General features: G+C 50.3%; 1 protein-coding gene across 1 annotated transcript in view; it reads left to right on the forward strand.

The window, feature by feature from the left end:
* LOC144609893 (nuclear factor NF-kappa-B p100 subunit-like) overlaps nucleotides 1–25,179 on the forward strand; it is an 86,994-nt gene extending 61,815 nt beyond the window's left edge. The window contains exons 16-23 of the mRNA XM_078428275.1: nucleotides 754–964; nucleotides 1,821–1,987; nucleotides 3,327–3,429; nucleotides 6,067–6,182; nucleotides 9,233–9,305; nucleotides 13,935–14,107; nucleotides 18,569–18,680; nucleotides 22,033–25,179. Of these exons, the coding sequence (XP_078284401.1) occupies nucleotides 754–964; nucleotides 1,821–1,987; nucleotides 3,327–3,429; nucleotides 6,067–6,182; nucleotides 9,233–9,305; nucleotides 13,935–14,107; nucleotides 18,569–18,680; nucleotides 22,033–22,139 (1,062 nt within the window). The 3' untranslated portion in view covers nucleotides 22,140–25,179. The remainder of the gene's footprint in view (nucleotides 1–753; nucleotides 965–1,820; nucleotides 1,988–3,326; nucleotides 3,430–6,066; nucleotides 6,183–9,232; nucleotides 9,306–13,934; nucleotides 14,108–18,568; nucleotides 18,681–22,032) is intronic.
* Nucleotides 25,180–26,487: the final 1,308 nt, after the last annotated feature.

Consider the following 26,487-nt stretch of genomic DNA (forward strand, 5'->3'; position numbering starts at 1 on the left):
CTCCCCCACCCCACCCTGTGCCATCTCCGTCTCCCCCACCCCACCCTGTGCCACCTCCATCTCCCCCACCCCACCCTGTGCCATCTCCGTCTCCCCCACCCCACCCTGTGCCACCTCCATCTCCCCCACCCCACCCTGTGCCATCTCCGTCTCCCCCACCCCACCCTGTGCCATCTCCGTCTCCCGTCTCACTATTTTACTGTCTCAGTGATATTCTTTGTTTTGTGTACGCAAGGTAAGCAAAGGGCGCTGACAAAGTATGCTGAACTAGCCCTCGTTTGTTCTCCACCCCACCCCACCCCTCCCCCCCCCCCCCCCCCCCCACCGTTCCCACCTCAAACCCGCCCTGTCCCCCCATGCTGTGTTTTTTCTAGTTTAGTTTAGAGATACAGCTCGGAAACAGGCCCTTCGGCCCACTGGGTCCGCACTAACCAATGAACCCCGCATCTTAACACTATCCCACACACACTAGGGACAATTTTTACATTTACCAAGCCAATTTACCTACATACCTGTACGCTTTTCCCTTTGTTCTCCCCTCCCCGCTGCGACCCCCCCCCCCCCAACGCCAGGTCCTCTCTTGTCCACCTCCCCCCCACCATCATGGTCCCCCCACGCCAGGTCCTCCTTTGTGAGGGGACCGCCGTGAGGGAGGCTAGAGCTCTGTAGGGTGGGTCACGGCCATCGAGACTCTGCTCCGTGGGCTGCAGCGTGTGGCTGACTGTTTGGTGCTTGTGTCTCCTGTGTCGACAGACTCCGCTCCACCTGGGGGTCATCACCCAGCAGTACAAGATTGTGGAGTTGCTGCTCACCGCCGGGGCCGACGCCGCCATTTTGGATCGCCGTGGAAACTCCATCCTCCATCTTGCTCTGCACAGGAGTGACGAGCAGATGGTGCACCTGTTGCTGCAGGAGCTCACTCCGCAGCTGCTCAGCAAACTGCTCACCTCACCTGACTGTGATGGTCGGTCATGCTCCCTTATCATGTATCTGTACACTGTGGACGGCTCGATTGTAATCACGTGTTGTCTTTCCGCTGACTGGTTAGCACGCAACAAAGGCTTTTCACTGTACACGTGACAATAAACTAAACTGTATTGAACAGAACTAATAGTAAGGAACCAGAGATGCTGGTTTATACCAAAGATAGACACTAAGTTCTGTAGTAACTCAGCGGGTCAGGCAGCATCTCTGGAGGGAATGGACGGGTGACGTTTCGGGTCGAGACCCTTCTTCAGACTGATGTTGGGGGAGAGGGTTCTGGAAGCAAGAAAAGATCAGGACAAATCAAGTCCGGAAACATGACCTCTGGCAGGTTGGTTCCAGTGGGCTGATAGTTCATGTTGTCCCCACCAGCCTGCCTGTGGTGAAGTTACCTCTCATTACCAGTGTCAGGTCCCTTCGGCCCACTGAGTCTGTGCCAACCGATGATCACCCCATACACTAGCACTATCCTGGCCAGCAGGGGCAATTTAAAGAGGCCAATTAACCTACAAACCTGCACGTCCGTGGGATGCGGGAGGAAACCGGAGCACCCGGAGAAAACCCACGCAATCACTGGGAAAACATGCAAGCTCCACACAGACACCACCCAAAGTCAAAATCAAACCCAGGTCCATGGCGCGGTGAGACAGTAGCTCTACCAGCTGCGCCACTGTGTGCCCCTAAATAGGAAACAAAATGGTGGTGGGTGGCTGTGCCTTGCAGTGCAGTGGTCGGTCACTGTGCCAGCGGGGGAGATGTCTGTGTTGAAGATGAGCCTGTGGGGGATGGATCGCAGACAGCTTTACCGAGTGTCCCCGCTTACCTGATCTCCACAGGGCTGTACCCGGTACACTTGGCGGTGAAAGCACGCAACGAAGGCTTGGTGGAGCTGCTGCTGAGCAAGGGGGCCGATGGCAACGTGGCTGAGCAGAAGAGCGGGCGGACACCACTACACCTGGCTGTGGAGATCCAGAGCTTGAAGCTAGTCGGACATCTGGTAGAGGTACGCTCACCTTGTGCTCAGGTATAGGTACACACCTTGTGGTACAGGTACACTCACCTTGTGCTCAGGTATAGGTACACTCACCTTGTGGTACAGGTACACTCACCTTATAGTACAGGTACACTCACTTTATAGTACAGGTACGCTCAACTTATAGTACAGGTACACTCACCTTATAGTACAGGTACACTCACCTTCTTGTACAGGTACCCTCACCTTGTGCTCTGATACAGTACATTCACCTTGTGGTACAGGTACACTCACCTTGTGGTACAGGTATACTCACCTTGCGGTACAGGTATACTCACCTTGTGCTCAGGTATAGGTAGACTCAGCTTGTGGTACAGGTACATTCACCTTGTACAGGGACACTCATCTTGTCCTCTGGTATACGTACCCTCGTGTGCTCTGGCACAGGTGCACTCACCTGGTGGTACAGGTACACTCAGCTTGTGGTACAGGTACACTCACCTTATGGTAGAGGTACACTCACCTTGTGGTACAGGTACATTCACCTTGTGCTCTGGTAGAGAGGTACACTCACCTTGTGGGCATTGACGTGCCCGCGCTGCCCGCTGCCCACTCGTGCTGCAGCCTGGCCCATCCCGTATGCCCAGTGAATCAGCTGACCAAACCTGCTCACCACAGCACCACTGCAACACCACACGCCAGAACAAGCAGCATGGTGGCACAGCGGTAGAGCTGCTGCCTTCCAACACCAGAGACCCAGGTCTGATCCTGATTACGGTGCTCCGGTTTCCTCCCACAATCCCAAAACTCCCAAGGTTTGGAGGTTAATTGGCTTGGGTGAAATTGTAAATTGTCCCTTGTGTTAGTGTGCAGGGATCGCTGGTCGGCAAGGACTCGGTGGATTGAAGGGCCTGTTTCTGTGCTGTATTTCTAAATTATTATTATTTTTAAATCATCTATTCTACCCACTCCCTACACACTGGGTGCCAAAGGATGAGGCTAGTGGGACTAAAGTGGAGCCAGCGAGCAAGGAACACCCCTTTCAGATATTCCAACAGGTACAGAAGTGTGCAAACGCACAGCTCCAGATTCAGGGACAGTTTCTTCCCAGCTGTTATCAGGCAACTGAACCATCCCACCACAAGCAGAGAGCAGTGCTGAACTACTATCTACCTCTTTGGAGACCCTCGGGCTAGCCTTACACGAAACCTTATTCCCTTATCATGAATCGATACACTATAAATGGTTCGATTGGAATCATGTATTGTCTTTCAGCTGAGTGGATAGCACGCAACAAAAGCTTTTTGCTGTACCTCAGTACACGTGACTATAAACAGTAAGTGTAAAGTGCTGTTGTTGGTGTCTGCAGGCCGGCGTGGAGGTGGACCGACCGACATTCCAGGGGAACACTGCGCTGCACCTAGCTGCCGGCTACGGCTTCCCGGCCCTCACCGCCATACTGCTCGGGGCAGGTTGGTCACCACGGCCCACTCGCCGCGGCCCCACCTCCCCTCACCGCGGCCCCGCCTCCCCTCACCGCGGCCTCGCCTTCCCTCACCGCGGCCCCACCTCCCCTCACCGAGGCCCCGCCTTCCCTCACCGCGGCCCCGTCTCCCCTCACCGCGGCCCCGCCTCCCCTCACCGCGGCCCCGTCTCCCCTCAATGCAGCCCCGCCTCACCGCGGCCCCGCCTCCCCTCACCGCGGCCCCGCCTCCCCTCACCGCGGCCCCGCCTCCCCTCAACGCGGCCCCGCCTCCCCTCACCGTGGCCCCGCCTCCCCTCAACGCGGCCCCGCCTCCCCTCACCGCGGCCCCGCCTCCCCTCATCGCGGCCCCGCCTCCCCTCAACGCGGCCCCGCCTCCCCTCACCGCGGCCCCGCCTCCCCTCAACGCGGCCCCGCCTCCCCTCACCGCGGCCCCGCCTCCCCTCACCGCGGCTGTGGCAGCCCTCACACCCCGTCACAGCCCTGTCACTGCCCAAACCCCACGTCCTTCTGCCCCGCTGCAAGCTGCACCCGGGGGTGGGCTGCTCACGGCCCCTCCTGTGGGGAAGGGTCGACCTTCTGCGTCCACCTGTGTTCATACTAGATCAGCAGAGATGTCCTGATTCTTTAGGAAATGGGGCTTCCCCTCTTCCTATAGATGAGGCTCTCACTAGGGCCTCTTCTACATCCCGCAGCTCCACTCTTGCTCCCCCTACCCCCATCAGAGTTCCCCTTGTCCTCACCTTCCACCCCATCAGCCGTCGCATACAACATATACAACATATAATCCTCCAACATTCAACGGGATCCCACCACTGGCCACATCTTCCCATCTCCACACCTTTCTGCATTCCGCAGAGACCATTCCCTCCAAAAGTCCCTGGTCAACTCGTCCCTTCCCACCCAAACCACCCCCTCCCCAGGCACTCTCCCCTGCAACCGCAGGAGATGCAACACCTGTCCCTTTACCTCCCCCCTCGACTCCATCCAAGGACCCAAACAGTCCTTCCAGATGAGGCAGGGGTTCACGTGCACCTCCTCTAACCTCATCTACTGTATCCGCTGCTCCAGGTGTCAACTTCTGTATATCGGCGAGACCATACGCAGGCTTGGTGATCGTTTCGCTGAACACTTCTGCTCAGTCCGCCTTAACCAACCTGATCTCCCGGTGGCTCAGCACTTTAACTCCCATTCCTATTCTGACCTTTCTGTCCTGGGCCTCCTCCATTGTCAGAGTGAGGCCCAGCACATATTGGAGGAACAGCACATATTTCACTTGGGTAGTTTACACCCCAGCGGTATGAACATTGACTTCTCTAACTTCGAATAGCCCTTGCTTTCCCTCTTTCTCCATCCCCTCCCCCTTCCCATTTCTCCCACCAGTCTTACTGTCTCTGACTCTGTCCTGCCCACTCCCCTGACATCAGACTGAAGAAGGGTCTTGACCCATCTTTCCAGTGTTACTGCAGCATTTTGTATCTACCCAAGATGAGGTGTTCCTTGCCAGGTTATCCGAGATGTCCTCATTGTTTTGGGAACGGGGGTTCCCCTCTCCCATCATAGATGAGGTCCTCAAACATGTCTCCTAGATATCCTTGCTCCCCCTCCCCCTATTCATAACAGTGACAGAGTCCCCCTAGTCCTTACCTTTCACCCCATCAGCCGTCACATACAACACATAATCCTCCGACATTTTCACCACCTTCAACGTGATCCCACCACTAGTCACATCTTCCCATTGAGACCGTTCCCTCCACAACTCCCTGGTTAACTCATCCGTTCCCACCCAAACCAACCCCTCCCCAGGTACCTTCCCCAGCAACCGCAGAAGATGCAACACCTGTCCCGACACTTCCTCCCTCGACTCTGTCCAGGGTCCCCGACAGTCCAGTATGTCTTATGTACTGGACCACCCTATTATGGGGAGCTTGTCAAGTGCCGTGACTGCCCTGATCATCTGCCCTCTCATGCCACTTATATGGTTGGGACAAAGCTGGGAGATGAGCATCTCCCTCCCCAGCTTTAGCCACCCATTTACACTGAGGCTGGGACTGGTTCCTGCTCTCACTAATGAGATGTATCTCATCCCGGCCACCTCCAGTGCCACAGCACCGCTCGCTCACACTCATGGTGTCCACGCTCAGCTCACTCTCTATCCTCTCTACCACATTAATTGTGGACCTTATGGCTGAATGTTTGTTAAATATGTCTTCCCCATTCCTGCCAACAAGCCGTTGCCCCTGTCTGCTGCGATCCATTACCAAGACCAATTGCAACCATGTGCAACAATGTACTACACCATGTCATAGGAGCAGAATTAGGCCACTCGGCCCATCCAGTCCACTCCGCCATGCTATCCTGGCTGATCTGTTTCCCCATTCTCCTGCCTTTTATCGTGACCTTTGACGTCCTTACTAAACAGAACCTATCAATCTCCACTTTAAAAATACCTAATGTCGGCCTCCACAGCCGACTGTGGCAATGAATTCCACAGATTCCACTGTGTTCCCTGCATTTCCATGTGCCTGTTTAAAGGCTCGTCAAACAGCATGCCAGTGAAGGAGCTGTGCGTTTAACTTGTCCTCTCCTGTCCTGCCCTCACCCGCCTGCCTTCCTCCCACGCCAGGAGCTGATCGCGATGCGGAAAACTATGAGCCACTGCTGGACTCTGAGGAAGAGGACGATGCAGACGTAGACACCAGCCGTGGACACACGCCGCTCGACATCACCAGCAACCAGAAGGTATGTGATCCCCCGCTCCATCATAGGCCCCATGGTGTCCTCTACCTCAACACTGGTGCTCAGAACCTCACCGCCAATGATATTTCACTGGTCCCATGTTGCCACAGCTCACATTAGTTCAGTTTAGAGACACAGCACAGAAACAGGCCCTCCAGCCCACCGAGTCCGTGCCGACCAGCAAACCCCAAACACTAGCACTAACACACGAGGGACAATTTACAATTTTACTGAAGCCAATTAACCTACAAACCCATATGTCTTTGGAATGTGGAAGGGAACCTGAGCTCCCGGAGAAAACCCAGCCGATCACAGGGAGAACGTACAAACATCACGCAGACGGCACCTGTAGTCAAGTCCCTGGCGCTGTGAGGCAGCAACTCTACCGCTGCGCCACTGTACCGCCATGTTTGGGCGTCCACAGAACAAGTTAGCCACTTTAGTAGAGGGGAGTGTGGGAGGAGACCGGGGCACCCGGAGAAAACCCACGTGGTCACGGGAAGAACGTACACACAGCACCCGTAGTCAGGATGGAACCCGGGTCTCTGGGCTCCGTGAGGCAGGGCTCTCCCTCTGTGTCACCGTGCCGTCCCATAGCTACGGAGCACGAGCGACGTTACACTCCCGACTTTAGTGTAAACCTCCCAGCACGGCCGCCATTGTGGCCTCTCCGCGGCCAACAGCCTTCACGGTCAGACGCTGCGACGGAAGGAGGGGGGCTTGCTGTGTTATCATTAACTCTAACACACTAGGGTCTTAAGGCAGTGGGGAGTTTCCTGGGTGGGCAGTGAGGGTGGGACGTGTTGCCAGAGTGGAGTGGGATGGGACGGGCTGCTGTGCCTGGGTGGGGGGGGGGGATTCCTGGGTGGGGAGTAAGGGGGGGCTGTTGTGCCTGGGTGGGGAGTGGGGAGTAAGGGGGGGCTGTGTCAGAGTGGGGAGTGTGGAGTGAGAGGGGGGGTGCTATGCCTGGATGGGGAGTGAGGGGGGGGTTCCTGGGTGGGGAGTGGGAGGGGGTGCTGTGCCTGGGTGGGGCGTGAGGGGGGGTTCCTGGGTGGGGAGTGGGGGGGTGCTGTGCTTGGGTGGGGAGTGAGGGGGGGATATCTTGGGCAAGCAGGGGTGAGCAGAGGGGTCTTCCGCTGGGTGAGGAGATGAGGAGGGGGCGGGATTGTGTGTGCACCAGGGTGGGGCCTGGACAGTGGGAGGGGCAGCGGCACATGTAATGGCATACGTTTTTCATTAGCTGAAGCAGAGAATACATGCCCATGGTCACAGCTAACTTGTACACAACCCTTGCTAGACCAGAGCTTGAGTATTGTGCTCATGATCAGGTAGAAGTTGTGGTGGGGGGAGATGGGAGGGAGGTCTTTACTTTCGAGATACAATGAGGAAACAGGCCCTTCGGCCCACCGAGTCCGTGCCAACCAGCGTTAGTACACTAGCACTATCCTACACACCAGGGACAATTTACAATTTTACTGAAACCAGTCAACCTACAAACCTGTATATCTTTGGTGTGCAGGAGGAAACCGGAGCACCCGTAGAAAACCCACGTGGTCACAGGGAGAACGTACAAACTCCATACATACAGCACCCGTAGTTAGGATCGAACCTGGGTCTCTGGTGCTGTAAGGAAGCAACGCTACTGTTGCGCCATCGTGCTACCCACAATGCAGTGCCCGGGGTGAGACTGGGCCTTGATTCTGCTGGTGGCCTTGCCAGGGCAGCGTCAGGTGCAGATGGTCCATGCAAGGGAGCTGGCTCCAGGCAGGGGCTGTGGGACTGTGAGTTCCAGAGACGGGCCGGCCGAGACTGACTGTACAGATGACTGAATAGTCTTCGTTAAGGTGTACAAATGTGCATCACGTTGAACAGGAACAAGCCAGGTACAGAACACAAATTAATTGGTGACAGACACAAAACATGGAGTAACTCAGCAGGACAGGCAGCATCTCTGGAGAGAAGGAATGGGTGACATTTCGGGTCGAGACCCTTCTTCTCGACCCGAAACGTCACCCATGCAGTTCAGTTTAGTTTATAGTCACGTGTACCGAGGAACAGTGAAAAGCTTTTGTTGCGTGCTAACCAGTCAGCGGAAAGACAACACATGATTACAATAGAGCTGTTTACTGTACAGATACATGATAAAGGAAATAACGTTTAGTGTGAGGTAAAGTCCAATCAAAGATAGTCCAACAATGAGGTAGATAGACGTTCAGGACTGCTCTGTTGTTGTAGTATGATGATAACATCTGCAGAGATGCTGCCTGACCACTGAGTTACTCTAGCATTTAGTGTCTATCTTCGGTGTAAACCAGTATCTGCAGTTCCTCCCAACTACAAATTAATTGGTGTCAGGCGGAGAGGGGGCTGAGAAGAAGTGGGTGCCTGGAGTGCTGGAGGGGCCATGGGACCGAGACCCCACCGTGATTCCCGGAACCCGGCTGAGAACATGAAGCTGGAGGCTCCGACCGGGAGTTGGGAAATGGGAATGACTTGTAGCCCCGCACTTGGTGAATGTGCAGCACGGTGGCACAGCGGTAGAGTTGCTGCCTTACAGCGCCACAGACCCGGGTTTGATCCCGACTACGGGCGCTGTCTGTACAGAGTTTGTACGTTCTCCCCGTGACCTGCGTGGGTTTTCTCCAAGACCTTCGGTTTCCTCCCACACTCCAAAGACGTGCAGGTTTGTAGGTTAATTGGTTTGGTGTATATATATGTAAAATTGTTCCTTGTGTGTTTAGGATAGTGTTAGTGTGCGGGGATCACTGGCCGGTGCGGGCTGGGTGGGTCGGTCAGCCCATCACTGGCTGGGTGGGTCGGAGGACCTGATTCTGTGCTGTATCTCTAAACTAAACTAAATCTAAAATACGGAGATAGTGGTGGGGTGCTGTGTTATGCCATTACTAATTAACAATCAGACTCCCAGGTGACTGTGTGGGGAAACTGAATAGTTGGTAAACTTTGCATTGAAAAACCTTTAACACATATATAAGATAGTGTCAATATTCTCAGTACAGCCTTGTAGCCCATCTGACCTATTCTATTTCACACAGGTGCGGGATATTTTACGAGGAGTTTCGTGCAGCTTGGAGGAGCAGAGTGTGAAGTCGGCTGACGTTCAGCAAGGTAGCTCCGGTTTGTCCGTGATTCTGTGTTTGGACAGCGGGGGCTGGAGGGTACATCGCGGGGGCAGGTGCCAATCTGCTGCCCATTATCCACCCCTCTGCCCTTTGCATTTTGTCCTGGGTAGAATGATGAGAGAACTTGGCTAACAAGGCTAGTGGGATTGTGTATTCATTGGTGTACCCAGTGATCAGTAGTGTTTAGTTTGAGAGTCATACAGGCCCTTCGGCCCAACCTTCCCATGCTAACCAACATGCCATATCTACCCTAGTCCCAACTGTGTTTGGCCCATACCCCTCGAAACCTTTCCTAACCATGTACCTGCCCAAATAATTTAAAAAGTGGTGACCTGCCTCAAATACCTTTCCATAAAAAAAGTTGCCCCTCAGGTTCCTATTAAATCTCTCCTTTCACCATTAACCTATGTCATCTGGTTCTTGATTCCACTCTTCTCGGTAAAAGATTCTGTGCATTTACGCTATATATTTCCCTCATGATTTTGCACACCTCTATAAGATCACTCCTCATCTTCCTGTGCTCTCAGTGATAGAATCCCAGCCTGCTCAACTGCTCAGACCCTCCAGTCCTGGCAACATCCTCATAAATCTTCTCTGCACCCTTTCCAGCCAAACAACATCTTTCTTATAACAGTGTGAACAAAACTGAACACAATAAGTGTAGTTTATTATTGTCACGTGGACTGAGGTACAGTGAAACATTTTGGTTTGCGTGTGATATCCAGTTAAAGAAAAGACTCTACTTGATTGCAATCTAGCTGTCCACAGTGCACTGATAAAGGATAAAGAGTACAACATTTAGTGCAAGATAAAGTTCGATTCAAGCTCAAAGATCTCCAATGAGGTAGATGGGAGGTCAGGACCGCTCTCTAGTTGGTGAGTGATAACAGCTGGGAAGAAACTGTCCCTGAATCTGGAGGTGTGCGTTTTCACACTTCTGTACCTCTTGCCTGATGGGAGAGGGGAGAAGAGGGAGTGACCGGGGTGAGACTGGTCCTTCATGATGCTGCTGGCCTTGCCGAGGCAGCGTGAAGTGTAAATGGAGTCAATGGTAGGGAGGTTGATTTGTGTGACGGTCTGGGCTGCGTCCACAACTCTCCGCAATTTCTTGCGGTGTTTGATGGAGCTGTTCGCAGACCAGGCCGTGATCATGCCGATAAAACGCTTTTTGTGGCGCATCTGTAGAAGTTGATGAGAGTTGTTTAGATGTCCAATGGTTCTGAGCTGGCAAGTTGTCTGCTCCCGTAACTCGAGCGATCCTACAACTTCCGACCTGTCTGCACAGCTTAATGAGATCACAGATGATCCCATTGTAACTCAACTGTGTCTTGCCCTTCCACCTGGTAACCTTTCACCCCCCATCCCCCACCATCCCCCCCCATCCCCCACATTCCACCCATTCACTGTGAAGCTCCTGCCCCGGTCTGACTTTCCAAAATGCAACCCCTCACCCTAATCTGCATTAAACCTCGTTAGCCATTCTACACCCACTTGCCCAGCTGGTCAAGATCCTGCTGTGATTTGTGATAACCAGCTTCACTGTCTATGATACCATCTACTATAGTGCCATCTGCAAACTTGCCATTCGTGCCTTGTACATTCTCATCTAAATGTGTTGGAAAGAACTGCAGATGCTGGTTTAAACCGAAGATAGACACAAAAAGCTGGAGTAACTCAGCGGGACAGGCAGCATCTCTGGAGAGAAGGAATGGGTGACATTTCGGGTCGAGACTCTCAGTCTGAAGAAGGGTCTGATCCAAAACGCCACCCATCCCTTCTCTCCAGAGATGTTGCCTGTCCCGCTGAGTTACTACAGCTTTTTGTGTCTATCTTCTCATCTAAATTGTTGATATAAACCACAAACAGCAATGGGCCCAGCACCAATCCCTGAGGCACATCATTAGTCAGAGGCCTCCAGTCCAATAAACATCCTTCCACCATTACCCTCTGCTTCCTTCCACAAAGCCAATTCTCCATCCAGCCGGCTATCTCTCTCTGGATGCCATACAGTCTAGCCTACCATGAGGAACCTTATCAAATGCCTTTGTGAAGTCCATGTAGACAACTTCTTATGACCGGGCCGTCAGCCATCTTGGTTTCTTCAAAACACTCAATCATATTTGTGAGACACTCCCGTGCACAAAACCACACTACCCATCCCTAATCAACCCCTGTTGATCCAAATGCTTATAAATCTTATTCCTGAGAATTCTCTGTGGTACCTAGCCTACCACAGATGTTGAGCTCACTGGTCCATAGTTCCCAGGCTTTTACTTGTACCGCTTCTTAAATAGAGGCGCAACATCAGCCACCCTCCAGTCTTCCGGCACCTCACACATGTCTAACAATGATATCTCAGTCAGGGCTCCTGCAATCTCTTCCCCTAGCTTCCCACAGTGACCTCGGGTATATCTGATCAGACACCAGGCGATTTTTCTACCTTCATACACATTAGGATGTCCAGCACCTCCTTGACTGTAATACGGACTGTCCTCAAAACATCTTCAGATCCTGCCCCAACTTCCCCAGTTTTCATGTCTTTCTCCACACTAAAAACAGAGGAGAAATCCTCATGGAGGACATTCCTCATCTCCCATGGCTCCTCACAGAGATGACTGCTTTGGTTTCTGAGGAGTCCTAAATTCCTTTTAGTTACCGTCTTTCCCTTAATGTACTTATAATATCTTGACTCAGCTGCCAGAGGAAGCAAGGAACCTGGAAGCAGAAACAAAAGAATATTTAAGAGGCATCTTAAGAGACCGGTACTTGAATGAGCAAGGTATGAAGGAATATAGAATTAATGCAGCCGAGTTGGAATAGTCATAACATCAGAAGGAATAGGAATAGAATTAGGCCATCTGGCCCAGTCAAGTCTACTCTGCCATTTATTCATGGCTGACCCAATTCTCCTGCCTTTTCCCTGTAACCTCTAACACCTGTACCAATCAAGAATCTATCTATCTCTGCCTTAGAAATATCCACTGACCTGGCCTCCACAGCCTTCTGTGGCAAAGAATTCCACAGATTCACCACCCTCTGACTAAAGAAATTTCTCCTCATCTCCTTCCTAAAAGTACGTCCTTTAATTCTAAGGCCGTGACCACTAGTCCTAGACTCTCCCACTAGTGGAAACATCCTCTGCACATCCACTCTATCCAAGCCTTTCATTATTCTGTATGTTTGAATTAGGTCCCCCCTCATTCTTCTAAACTCCAGCGAGTACAGGCCCAGTGCCGACAATCACTACCGGTTAACCTACTAATAATTCCTGGGATCATTCTTGTAAACCTCCTCTGGACCCTCTCCAGAGCCAACACATCCGTCCTCAGATATGGTGCCCAAAATTGCTCACAATATTCCAAATGCGGCCTGACCAGCACCTTATAGAGCCTCATCACTACATCCCTGTTTTTGTATACAAGCCCCCTTGAAATAAATGCTAGCATTGAGTTTTCTTTCTTCACTACTGATTCGACTTGCAGATTAACTTTTGAGAATCCAGCTGCGTTGTCCCTTCCCCTCAGCTAACAATGAAGCATTCGACATTGCCTTATTACCATTTGCTTTGATCTGTTGTTTTCACACCTTACCCTTCCATATCTCTAGACTCTCTCTCCCCTGACTCAGTCTGAAGAAGGGTCCTGATCTGAAACGTCACCCATCCTTCTGTCCAGATGCTGCCTGACCCGCTGTAAATGAAGCGTGACCTCCCTACTTTTGTCTTTTATTCCACCAGCTATAAACATTGACATTCTGTTTGTTTTCCGGCGTGTTGGTGGTTTACGCACTATGCACAGGACCATCGGCACGCTCTGTACCTCAGCGCTGCCATCTTTCCGGCGTGTTGGTGGTTTACGCACTATGCACAGGGCCATCTGTACCTCAGCGCTGCCATCTTTCCGGCGTGTTGGTGGATTACGCACTATGCACAGGGCCATCGGCACGCTCTGTACCTCAGCGCTGCCATCTTTCCGGCGTGTTGGTGGTTTACGCACTATGCACTGGGCCATCGGCACGCTCTGTACCTCAGCGCTGCCATCTCCCACCATCCACATCATCTGCTTTCCCATTTTTCTATCCCAAATGGACAAAGTCAGGCACATGGATATGGAGGGATATGGATCAATGCAGGCAGAGGAGATTAGTTTAACTTGACATCATGTTGGGCATGGACATTCACGGTGGCACAGCGGTAGAGTTGCTACCTTACAGCGAATGCAGCGCCGGAGACCCGGGTTCGATCCCGACTACGGGTGCTGTCTGTACAGAGTTTGTACGTTCTCCCCGTGACCTGCGTGGGTTTTCTCCGAGATCTTCGGTTTCCTCCCACATTCCAAAGACGTACAGGTTTGTAGGTTAATTGGCTTGGTAAATGTAAACATTGTCCCTAGTGGGTTTAGGATAGTGTTAATATGCAGAGATCGCTGGTGAGCGTGGACCCGGTGGGCCGAAGGGCCTGTTTCCATGCTGTATCTCTAAACTACAAAGACTAGACATTGTGGGCCGAAGGGCCTGTTTCCATGCTGTATCTCTAAACTACAAAGACTAGACATTGTGGGCCGAAGGACCTGTTTCCATGCTGTACTTCTCTATGTTCTCTGTGTTTATGTTTCAGGCAGTATTGCATCCCTGGGTTTGGAAGCGTTGGGAGAGCTGAACGAAGTGTTGAACCAGGAAGTTTCAGGGGCCGACTGGATGAAACTGGCGGAGAAGCTGGGCCTCGGCTCCCTCAGCAAGCTACTGCAAAGTGCCACGTCTCCAAGCAAGTCACTGCTGGACAACTTTGATGTACGTTCACCCTCATACCATCGCTCATCATCTCGCATCACTACTGCGAGTCAATTAAGCCCTTCTGACTGTCTACCTTATCGATGCCTCTTGAAGTACCTCAAATTATGAGAGGCATGGATAGGGTAGACAGTCAGAACCTTTTTCCCCAGGGTGGTAATATCAAATAATGGAGGGCATCGTCTTAAGGGAGCAAGGCAAAATTTAACATGGGTGAGTCTGGAACGTGCTGCCTGGGGTGGTGCTGGAGCAGATACGATTGTGGCAGTGAAGACTGTTTTAGATAGGTACATGGAATGGAGGGATACGGACGATGTACAGGTAGATGAGAGGTGGTCTTGGCTTCATGTTCAGAGACATGGTGGGCTGAAGGGGCTGTTCCTGTGCTGCACGACACCCACATCCAGACCAGTTCCGAGCCCACTATGACGTAGAGCTCTTCTTCCATCGCTTCCAGGCCTCCTATGGTAAGGAGCCCTCACTGCCCAGTGACGACCTCTTCTCCCATCTCCATCGTTCCTGCTCTTGGACTCCCTGTCGGCCTTTTCCCCTCTCTGGAACTTTTTATTTCCAACTGCTATCATGACATCAGCCATCTGGACATTTCTCCACTCCCCTCTGACCCCACAATCTCCCCCGCTCTGACCCCACAATCTCCCCTGCTCTGACCCCACAATCTCCCGCTCTGAACCCACAGCCCTCCACTCACTCAGCAACAATCCCAACGTTGTCATTAAACCCGGCGATAAGGGAGGTGCCGTGATAGTCTGGCAGGCTGACCTCTACCATGCTGAGGCAGGGTGCCAGCGTGGTAGTCTCGCAGGCTGGCCTGCACAATGCTGAGGCAGGGTGCCAGTTCTCAGACACCTCCTCATCCCCACCCCTTCACAATCACCCCACAGATGAACACCAGCACCATCTCCCAGACTGTTTCTAATCTCATCACCTCCAGTGATCTCCCCTCCACAGCCTCCATCCTCATCGTTCCCCGGCCCCACACTGCCCGCTTCTATGTCCGCCCCATAATCCACAAGCAGCACTGCCCTGGCAGACCCATCCTCTCTGTCTGCTCCTGGCCCACTGATCTCAGCTCCACACACCTTGACACCACCTTACACGCCCCCACCCCCCCCCCCCCCCCCTTGTCCTGTCCCTCCCCACCTGCTTCTGAGACGCACCCTTCAACTCTTCCATAACTTTCAATTTCTCAACCCCAATTACCTTGCCTTTAAGAGAGAGGTGGCCAGAGGATGGGATATAGGTGAAAGGGAACGGAAGGAGAACGAGGGGCAGGATAGTGGGACAAGTGGGTGCACATACAGGTGAGGGAAGGGGAAGGGGCAGGCGGAAAGTTATAGTTATACAGCGTGGAAACAGGCCCCTCGGCCCAACTTGCCGCATCCACACTAGTCCCACCTGCCTGCATTTGGCCCCTATCCCTCTAAACCTGTCCTGTCCATGTACCTGACTTATTTTTTAAATATTGCAATAGTCCCTGCCTCAACTACCTTCTCTGGCAGCTTGTTCCATGCACACACCATCCTTTGCGTGAAAATGGTAGCCCTCAGATTCCTATTAAAACTTTCCCCCTTCAATTTAAACCTATGTCCTCTGGTCCTCGATTCCCCCACTCTGGGCAAGAGACTCAACCCGAAACGTCACCCATTCATTCTCTCCAGAGATGCTGCCTGACCCGCTGAGTTACTCCAGCATTTTGTGTCTACCTTCGATTTAAACCAGCTTCTGCAGTTTTTCTTCCTACACATGCTGCCTGTCCCGCTGAGTTTCTTCAGCATTTGTGTCTATCTTCGCTGTAAACCAGAACCTGCAATTCCTTCCTACACACAATTTCACTGTCGTTCTGGTGAATTTCATTGTCTGTAACTCGTTTTCACCTAGCCCACAGCTAACAATGGCCTGCATCCTTTACCATTGTTATCTTTTTGCATATCTTTCATTCATTTGTTCTATATCACCATCTATTTCCTTCTTTCCCCTTTCCCCTGACTCTCAGTCTGAAGAAGGGTCTCGACCCTATTCCTTTTCTCCAGAGATGATGCCCGACCCGCTGAGTTACTCCAGCTTTTTGTGTCCATCTGCAGAATGATCTGCTTGTGACGGGTAGACCCTTGGTTCACCAGCTCTTGCAATCTGGAGCAGTTTGTTACCGTTGGTGGATGTGGGTGGGGTGCTAGAGAGTGGATGTGGGGTCATTCACCACACTCATCTGTCCCAGTTACAGGTGTTATACAGAGCCTTGTCTGATCCCATCTCTGGGTACAGCACACTACACCACTGGAAAGTGGCAATGGTTAAACTGTATGCACTACTCTTTGGAAAGGAGATGACCAGAATCCCGCCTGTCTATCCTGGCTACTCTCTCAGTGGGTATGCCGTGTTTGCAGACTTAGTACGGTTTTCTTTGTGTGACTAATGATAGTTTAAGGCCACATGTAGTGAAATTCATTGTTTTGCATACAATACACACAGTATGCAGAGTCTCCACAAAGGGCCCTGACAAAGTGACAAAAGTATTCATTATAGTCCCAATGGTTCCTCTTCACCCTCAGTTTCAGTTCAGTTTATTGTCACGTGTACCGAGGTACAGTGAAAAGCTTTTGTTGCATGCCAATCAGTCAGCAGAAAGACAAATCATGATGACAATGTTTACAGTGTACAGACGCAGTGTACGGACTGGAGGCCTGTGACTAGTGGTGGGCTTCAGGGTTCGGTGCTGTGCCCGTTACTGTTTGTCATCTACATCAATTATTTGGATGAGAACATACACAGCAAGATTAGCAAGTTTGCTGATGATACAAAGGTGGGTGGTTTTGCAGATAGTGAAGATGGTTGTGAACGATTGCAGCAGGATCTGGATCGATTGGCCAGGTGGGCAGAGGAATGGTTGATGGAATTTAATACAGAGAAGTGTGAGTGTTGCATTTTGGAAAGTATAACATGGGCAGGACCTACACAGGGTTCTGGGGAGTGTTGTAGAGCAGTGGGATCCAGGAGTGCAGGTGCATGGTTCCTTGAAGGTGCAGTCAGGTAAATAGGGGGTCAAAAAGGCTTTTGGCACATCGGCCTTCATCAGTCAGAGTTTTGAGTATAGATGTTGGGAGGTCATGTTGCAGTTGTATAAGACGTTGGTGAGGCCGCATTTAGAGTATTGTTCTGGGCACCATGCTATAGGAAAGATGTTGTCAAGCTGGAAATGGTTCAGAGAAGATTTACGAGGATATTGCCAGGACTCGAGGGGCCTGAGCTACAGGGAGAGGTTGAGCAGGCTGGGACTCGACTACTTGGACTACCAGGCGGATAGAGGTATATAAAATCATGAGAGGAATAGGTCAGGTAGATGCACAGAGTCTCTTGCCCAGAGTAGGTGAATCGAGGACCAGAGGACATAGGTTTAAGGTGAAAAGATTTAATAGGAATCTGAGCGGTAACCTTTTCACACAAAGGGTGGTGGGTGAATGAAACAAGTTGTCAGAGGAGGTAGTTGAGGCTGGGACTATCTCAACATTTAAGAAACAGTTAGACAGGTACATGGATAGGACAGGTTTGGAGGGATATGGACCAAACGTGGGCAAGTGGAACTAGTGTAGCTGGGACATGTTGACCGGTGTGGCCAATTAGCATACAAACCTGTACTATCCATGTACCTGTTGGGCCTGTTTCAATACTGTATCACTCTATGACTCTATGACAATAGACAATAGGTGCAGGAGGAGGCCATTCGGCCCTTCAAGCCAGCACCGCCATTCAATGTGATCATGGCTGATCATTCTCAATCAGTACCCCGTTCCTGCCTTCTCCCCATACCCCCTGACTCCGCTATCCTTAAGAGCTCTATCCAGCTCTCTCTTGAATGCATTCAGAGAATTGGCCTCCACTGCCTTCTGAGGCAGAGAATTTCACAACTCTCTGACTGAACAAGTTTTTCCTCATCTCAGTTCTAAATTGCCTACCCCTTATTCTTAAACTGTGGCCCCTTGTTCTGGACTCCCCCAACATTGACATGATAAGGGAATATCGGTTACTGCAAGGTAAAGCCAGCAAGGTCCGATCAAGGATCTTCCGAGGGTCACCAATGAGGTAGATGGCAGTGCCCGCCTGTCTCCCCCCCCCCCCCCCCCCCCCCCGTCAGATCCCTCTTTGTCTCTCTGTGGCTTTACAGAAGATACCACAGTGAATAGTATCACAGATAGTGAAGATGGTTATCAAAAGTTACAGCAGGAACTTTATCACAGGAACTTTAGCTCGTGAGCCAAGAAGTGTTTAATGGGGTTTAATACAGATAAGTCAATCTTATGCCAATCTACTGTTCACAAGTGGAGTCGTAATCTTCTTGAAACGTCGTCTGTCCATTTCCCTCCACTGATGCTGCCTTACGTTACTCAAGGATTCATATCTGCAGTGTCTGATTCTGATTATGTCTGTAATTTTCTCTCTCTCCAGATTTCCGGTGGAACAATTAAACAATTGATGGAAGTACTCCAGCAGCTGGGCTGGGAGAAAGCTGTGAATATTATCCAGAAAACAGAGAGCTACAAAGCACTCCAGTGCTCAGGTGTGTTGGGATGGTGTTTGGGAAGATGAGTTCAGGGCTGGTGTCATCATTGTTGATCAGTAAATTGGATTTGAGCGTGATTTCCTTGGATACAGGGCAGCACAGTGGTAGAGTTGCTGCCTGACAGCGCCAGAGACCCGGGTACGATCCTGAATACGGGTGCTGTCTGTACTGAGTTTGTACGTTCTCCCCGCGACCACGTGGGTTTTCTCCGGGTGCTCTGGTATTCCTCCACACTCCAAAGATGTACAGGTTTGTAGGCTAATTGGCTTCTGATAATTGTGAATTGTCCCTATGGTGTAGTGTGGTGCTAGTGTACGAGGATCGCTGGTCGGCGCGGACACGGTGGGCTAAAGGGCCCATTTCCACGCTGTATCTCTAAAGTCTAAAGGCAACTCGCAGAATTGGACAATGAGCCAATGAGAATTGGACACAGAGTGGGGCCTCTGTGGCTGATGGTGTCTTTTTGATCATAAGCAAGGGGGGGCATTTGGCCCATCCAGCCTGCTCCTCGCCCTCCTCCAGATTATGGCAGATCATTCCCCTCACTACCATGCTCCTGTATCCCTCAGTTCCCTCAATCATCTATCAAACACATCTATCAAACCCTCTTGAACCCTCTCCATGTCTGAGTCTCCACCATCCACCAGAGAAGAGAATTTGAGAGGTTCACCACCCTCCGAGTCCAGGAATTTAACCCCAGAAGGTCATAAGTGATAGGAGCAGAATTAGGCCATTCGGCCCATCATGCCTACTCCACCATTCAATCATGGCTGATCTATCTCTCCCTCCTTACCCCATTCTCCTGCCTTCTTCCCATAACCCCTGACACCCGTACTAATCAAGAATGTATCAGTCTCTGCCTTAAAAATATCCATTGATGGCTTCCACAGCCTTCTGTGGCAATGAGTTCCACAGATTCACCACCCAAAAGAAATTATTTCTCATCTCCTTCCTAAAGGAAAGTCTTTTAATTCTGAGGCTATGATCTCTGGTCCGAGACTCTCCCACAAGTGGAAACATCCTCTCCACATCCACTCTATCCAGGCCTCTCTATCCAGGCTCCGCCAATCCAAAGTAGCTGGATATCCCTCTTATTCTGAGACTGCGGTCGCCTGGTTAGTCAAAGGAAACCTTCCCTTCATTGCCCCAATGAACTCTCAACGGCTTGTATCCACTGCAATTTAGAAGGGTGAGAGGGGATCTTATAGAAACATATAAAATTCTTAAGCGATTGGACAGGCTTGATGCAGGAAAAATGTTCCCGATGTTGGGGGAGTCCAGAACCAGGGGTCACAGTTTACGAATAAGTGGTAGACCATTTAGGACTGAGCTCGGGAAAAACCTTTTCACCCAGAGAGTTGTGAATCTGTGGAATTTTCTGCCACAGAAGGCAGTGGAGGTCAATTCACTGGATGTGTTCAAGAAAGAATTAGATTTAGCTCTTTGGGCTAACGGAATCAAGGGATATGGGGGAAAAGCAGGAACAGGGTACTGATTCTGGATGATCAGCCATGATCATATTGAATGGCGGTGCTGGCTCAAAGGGCCAAATGGCCACCTCCTGCAACTACTTTCTATGTTTCCATGAATAACTTTGTACATTTCACTGAGATCACCTGTCAGTCTTCTAAACTCCAGACAATGGAGGTTTTGACAATCCGGTCCCACCTATAACCGATGGATCTTTATTGTAGTTCGTCTGTGGCAACCACCATGAATCACAGTACTCGAGGTGTTGCCTTGCCAGAGACACCTGCCCCTGCATTCACTTTCAGCCACAGATCACGTTGAACTGAAGCACTTTGGTTATCCACCATTCTGACAGTTCTTGGTATTTTGGATGTTTCAGCTGGGCCACTTCATGAGCTCTGTTCTCACTCACACAATTATCCCTATCCCTGTGAAACCTCTTGTTTTTAGAGATACAGTACGGGAACAGACCCTTTGGCCCACCGAGTCCACGCCGACCATCGATCACCCCTTCACACTAGTTCTATGTTATCTCACTTTCTCATCCACTCCCTACACACAAGGGGCAATTTACAGAGGGCCCATTAACCTACAAACCCACTTGTGTTTGGGATGTGGGAGGGAACCGGAGAACCCTGAGGATTCGCAAGGAGAGAACATGCAAACTCCACACAGACAGCAGCTGAGGTCAGGATCAACCCGTCTATAATGCTGTGAGGCTGCGGCTCTACCAGTTGTTCCACTGTGTCCACCAAGATGTAATGAGTGGTGTGTCAGGGAGATTTCCATCATGGTCTCAACTTAGGCCAAAGAGTGTCCCAGACCCACATGAATTTATCACCTCCTGTGACATTTGAATCAAATGATAGCATGTAAATTCAACAAATGACTTTGATGAAGATACTGAGATAAGTGGGGAAGTAGGTTATGAAGAGGACCCACGGCACTAAAGGGATTGGTTGGGTTGAGTGAGTGGGCAAAGATGGTGCAAATGGAGTCTAACATGGCAAAGTGTGACATTGTCCATTTAGGGCAGAAAAATGGAAAAGCAGACGATGTAGATGGTGGGAGATGGCAGAGCTCAGGTACAGAAGGTTCCGATGGCCTTGTGCATAGTGTGTAAACCACCAACACGCCGGAATAAGTAAATAGGAAAGCAAACAGATCTTTGGGGTGTGGGAGGAAACCAGAACACCCAGTGGAAGCCCACACGGTCCAGGGAGAACGTGCAATCTCCACACACCTCCTCATCACTGTCCTCACTCACATTGCCACTTAGTATTCTGGGATTAGTAAACTTGGAAAAATTACATTCACTCCCTGCTGCCAAGCATCTTGTGAGCAGTCAGGGTCTGAGGACCAGCTGTGTCAGAAGGAACTGTAGATACTGGTTTATATCAAAGATAAACACGAATTTAAAGACTGAGAGGTGATCCACCATCCTTGGTCATCTGTTGCCGGCCCTGATTTCTTGTGGCCTTTTCATACCTCCACTCCCCCCTCCTCCCCCACCCCCCCCCCCCCCCCCCCCAGCCCCAGGTAAGTCTGAAGAATTGTCCCAATCTGAAACATCACCTATCCTTTTTCTCCAGAGATGCTGCCTGACCCGCTGAGTTACTCCAGCACTTTGTGTCTTTCTGAGGACCAGTTGCTGTGTACCCCACCCATCACTGCTAGTCAGTCCAAGGCATTTACAGAGTAATTTTCTATTAGCTCAATCCACTCAGTATATCAGTGGGATTAGTGGTTGGACCAGGGTAGGGGCTGGTGTGTTTGTACACACTTGAACCTTTGGTCTGGGTTGGTGCAGCAAATGACTCTGTGTGCTGTGTTCAAGATAACGTTACTGGTGAGACTGACGGGAGTTTGTTTCTTACAGACGGGAAGCAGTCCGTGGACAGTGCGTATGAAAGTGAGTCGCAGAAGGACATCAGTGCCAAGGATAACTTGTCCAACGCCATCCACATTGGTGACCATCTGGTTTAACCGGCAACACGATCTGGCACCACGAAACTGAGAGACTAAAATTACTTTGTCATTCCCGCCAAATGTAGATAGTAGGGAGACAGTTGACATAACTCTATGCACCTCCAGCCTGCAAGAAGAAAAGTGATTGTGACTGTTTGGATCAGGCCGGCTCCATACTGATTGACCTGCGGCTTTCGGGGTATGTGGTGGAGAGTTGGATTAAGTGATCTATTCAGACATCAGGGGTCTTCAAGTGACCACTGCTCTCTGTGCTGAAGGAGGAAGGATGAGGAGCCCTGGGGCTGCACAAAGCAACAACGTGCAGATGTAGTCGGGAGATGCCTCTTCATGTAAAGGATCTGTGTTGTGCCTCTGGGCAATCAGGAAGGACTGAGGAAGGCAATCACAGTCATAACGTTTTACAGAATAGGAACAGGCCCTTCGGCCCACCATCGTGCCTATCTGGACTAATCCCACTTGCCTGCATAAATCGCCTTACAAGATGCGAGCCAAATGATGTTTAGCTCTCTGTTCCTGGAACAACCTCTCCCTTGTCCCCTCCCCTGATGCTGCCTCTCTCTGAGTTTGCGTCTTCTGTGATCGCGGCTGTGGTGAGAAGCCTCGTTGCTGGCGATATCAACCAATGCCGGTGATACTATTGGGACAACCTTGGAGAGTCCGCAAGGGGAAGACAGGGACTGATTCACTGTCGTGTGCCCAGTAGTCACAGTAAACAGCTGCCACCCGCACCCTTTGGCTTGGTATGGATGTTTTATAAAGATTCAAGGGAGAAATCAACTCCTTTAATGTTATGTTGCACAATAATGTGGAAGACCACACCATCCCAGAGCAGACTTTCTCCGAGTCAGCGGGTGTAGGTTTGGACGTGGTTGCTGTAAGATGGACCCGACAGTTCTGGGGCCCTGAGATGTTGCTGTCATGCCGTCTTTATGTATCATATGATGTACTGTGTGAAAATGATAAAAGGGAGTGAATCCATGAGCTGCTGCTGATATATAATGTGGGGATGTGGGGTGTTTAGTGCGGGAGCCTGTGGACATATCACACGCTCAAAGCTGATACTTTACGGAACTGACCTGATACTAAACAATAAAAATGTGCCGATGATTGGCAAAAGGTTGCCGCCAAGGAACACGGGACATCATTCATCCCTTTGAACCCATTTCACCAATGGGGCCACACTGATCTTCTGTCTGGAAAGGTATATATCCTGTTCTCCCTCCCCTCCATACTCCACCCTCCCCTGCAAACTCCTGTGACCTATCTCCTTTCAAAGATTCACCTTTGGTGGCAGTGAGTTCCACAGGTTCACCACCATCTGAGTGAAGCGATTTCTCCACGTTGACCTAAATGTTATCTTGCACCTTAAGCCTGCTGTGGACCCCAACAGCCAAGAGAAACGTCCAACATTGTCAGGCCCTTTTGAAAATGTGGACAGCACAGTTGCATCTGCTCCCCATCTTCTCGACCTCTGTGCATATACCGTCATCCTTGCCTTGCCTCCTCTTGTACACCAGCCCTGCCATCCCAGGAAACCCTCTAATGAACACACATGGCACTCCCTCTATGACAGATACATGCCTGCCTTAATCCAGACACCAAAACTGCACGCCCCACTCCAGGTGTAAACTCACCTATGGTTGTTCCTGCATTCAAATATTCTACATACTTGCTCTACCTGCAATAGACAATAGGTGCAAGAGTAGGCCATTCGGCCCTTCGAGCCAGCACCACCATTCAATGTGATCATGGCTGATCATTCTCAATCAGTACCCCGTTCCTGCCTTCTCTCCCATACCTCCTGACTCCGCTATCCTTAAGAGCTCTATCTAGCTCTCTCTTGAATGCATTCACAGAATTGGCCTCCACTGCCTTCTGAGGCAGTGAATTCCACAGATTTACAACTCTGACTGAAAAAGTTTTTCCTCATCTCCGTTCTAAATGGCCTACCCCTTATTCTTCAACTGTGGCCCCTGGTTCTGGACTCCCCCAACATTGGGAACATGTTTCCAACCCCTTAATAACCTTATATGTTTCGATAAGATCCCCTCTCATTCTTCTAAATTCCAGTGTATACAAGCCTAGCCGCTCCAGTCTTTCAACATACGACAGTCCCGCCATTCCAGGAATTAACCTAGTAAACCTACGCTGCATGCCCTCAATAGCAAGAATATCCTTCCTCAAATTTGGAGCACATTTGCTTTCAGTAACAGTGGTGCAGCGGTAAAGTTGCTGTCTTACAGCTCCAGAGATCTGGGTTAGATGTTGACTCCAGATGCCGTCTGCACAGTTTGTACATTCTCCCTGTGACCTGCGTGGGTTTTCTCCGGGAGTTCTGGTTTCCTCCCACACTCCAAAGACGTACTGGTTTGTAGGTTAATTGGCTTGCTAAAATAAGATTGTCCCTGGTGTGTGTAGGATAGTACTAGTGTGCAGGGATCGCTGGTCAGGACTCGCTGGGCCGAAGGGCCTGTTTCTGTAATGTATCTCTAAACTAAAACTAAAATTGCCATATGGGAACACCCAAGTCCATCTATGCATCTAACATATGAATTTAGGAGTCATAGAGTGACACAGCATGGAAACTTGCCCCTGCCGACCAAGCGGCCCCATCTACACTCGTCCCACCTGCCTGCGTTTGCCCCATATCTCTCAGTCATTCCTGTCCATGTACCTGCCAGTAGTAATGTTGGCATTTGCCCCGGCAGAATTGATCACTTCACTTTACTGCATTTGCCCTCTAGTTGGATCCTTTTTGCTGCAACATCACAACCCACACATCAATTTATCTCAACATTGTCTTTCTGCTTTCCGTAATTATTGAGTGCCTGAATGTGCATAAGTTACCAGTACATGGACTGTACTGACAATATGCATCCAACAGCTGTGTAAGACGTGTAGAGTACATTGGTACAAGTGAAGAATGGAAGTCCTGCAAGGACAGGGTTTCCATTCATATTTAAATTGATTATATAATAAAATCATCGCAGGTCAGTGGAATTTTGCTCCAACTTTTATTTATTTTCTACTGAATATAGAAAATAATATATTCAGCATGAAACTATATATGGTGCTGGGGTTAGATGGTATTAGCTACAAGGAGAGGTTTTCTCTGGAAAGTCAGAAGCTGAGGGGAGGCTTATAGAAGTAACATTACAATTCAAACACAAAGTATATACTTGTGCCATAACACCAGGATAAAAAACCGAGCCCAAAGCCAAAGTACTGTCTGAAACGATTATACAAACTTATGATAAGGACAATAACCAACTCCATAAAATTATGATCGGGTAGATAGAACCATTTTCCCACAGTGGAAAAGTCAAGCACTAGAGGACACAGCTATCAGGTGAGAGGGGCGTTTATAGGAGATGTGCGGGGTGGGAATTTTACAGAGAGGGTGGTGGTGCCTGGAATGTGCTGTCAGGGGTGTTGGTGGACGCTGATACTATATGGCATTGAAGAGGCTTTTAGATAGGCAGATGGATATGGGAGGGATGTGGATCATGTGCATGCAGAGGAGATTAGTTTACCTTGACATCATGTTCTGAAGAGAGATAGTGGGCCGAAGGGCCTGTTCATAAGTTCCTAGGAGCAGAATGATGCCATTCAGACCTTTGAGTCTATACTGCCATTCAATCGTGGCTGATCTATCTTTCCCTCTCAACACCATTCTTCTGCCTCTCCCCATAACCCCTGATGCCTGAATCACGAATCTATCAATTTTCTCTTTAAAAATGCCCAATGACTTGGCCTCCACAGCCGTCTGCGGCAATGAATTCCACAGATTCATCACCCTCTAGTCCTAGACTCTCACTACCGGAATTATCCTCTTCACGTCCATTCTATCGAGGTCCTTCATTGTTGAGTCAGTTTCGATGAGGTTTCCCCCTCATCCCTCCTAACTCCAGCGAGTACAGGCCCCGAGCCATCAAACTTTCCTGTGAAGTACTGTTAAATGTTCTTACATTAACTTGGACTTGGTGCAGTGCAAAACAGCATCCAGCTGCACAGAGTATGTCAGAACAAGAGAAAGAGCATCAAGCTCGACATAATTTAGTGCAATTTCATTTGATTCTAATTTCACAAGATGCGTTCAACATCAATGTTGTCTTACATTGCTTTTGATATGGTATGATATTCAGTACAGAATAAAAGTATATGTCAATGAATGGGATTCCACACACCTTCAATTTACAGGTGACAGGTGACAGGCCATCTCTCCTTATCAACACGCTTTTGTCTCCTTTGTCCCTCTTTTTCTCCTCTCCCTATCCACCCACCTGTCACTCACCTAACTTTCTCCCTCCACCATCTCTTTTCAAGCTTGCTTTACCCAATTACA

Source organism: Rhinoraja longicauda, chromosome 35 (assembly GCF_053455715.1).
Source record: "Rhinoraja longicauda isolate Sanriku21f chromosome 35, sRhiLon1.1, whole genome shotgun sequence".
NCBI classification, from domain to species: Eukaryota; Metazoa; Chordata; class Chondrichthyes; order Rajiformes; family Arhynchobatidae; genus Rhinoraja; species Rhinoraja longicauda.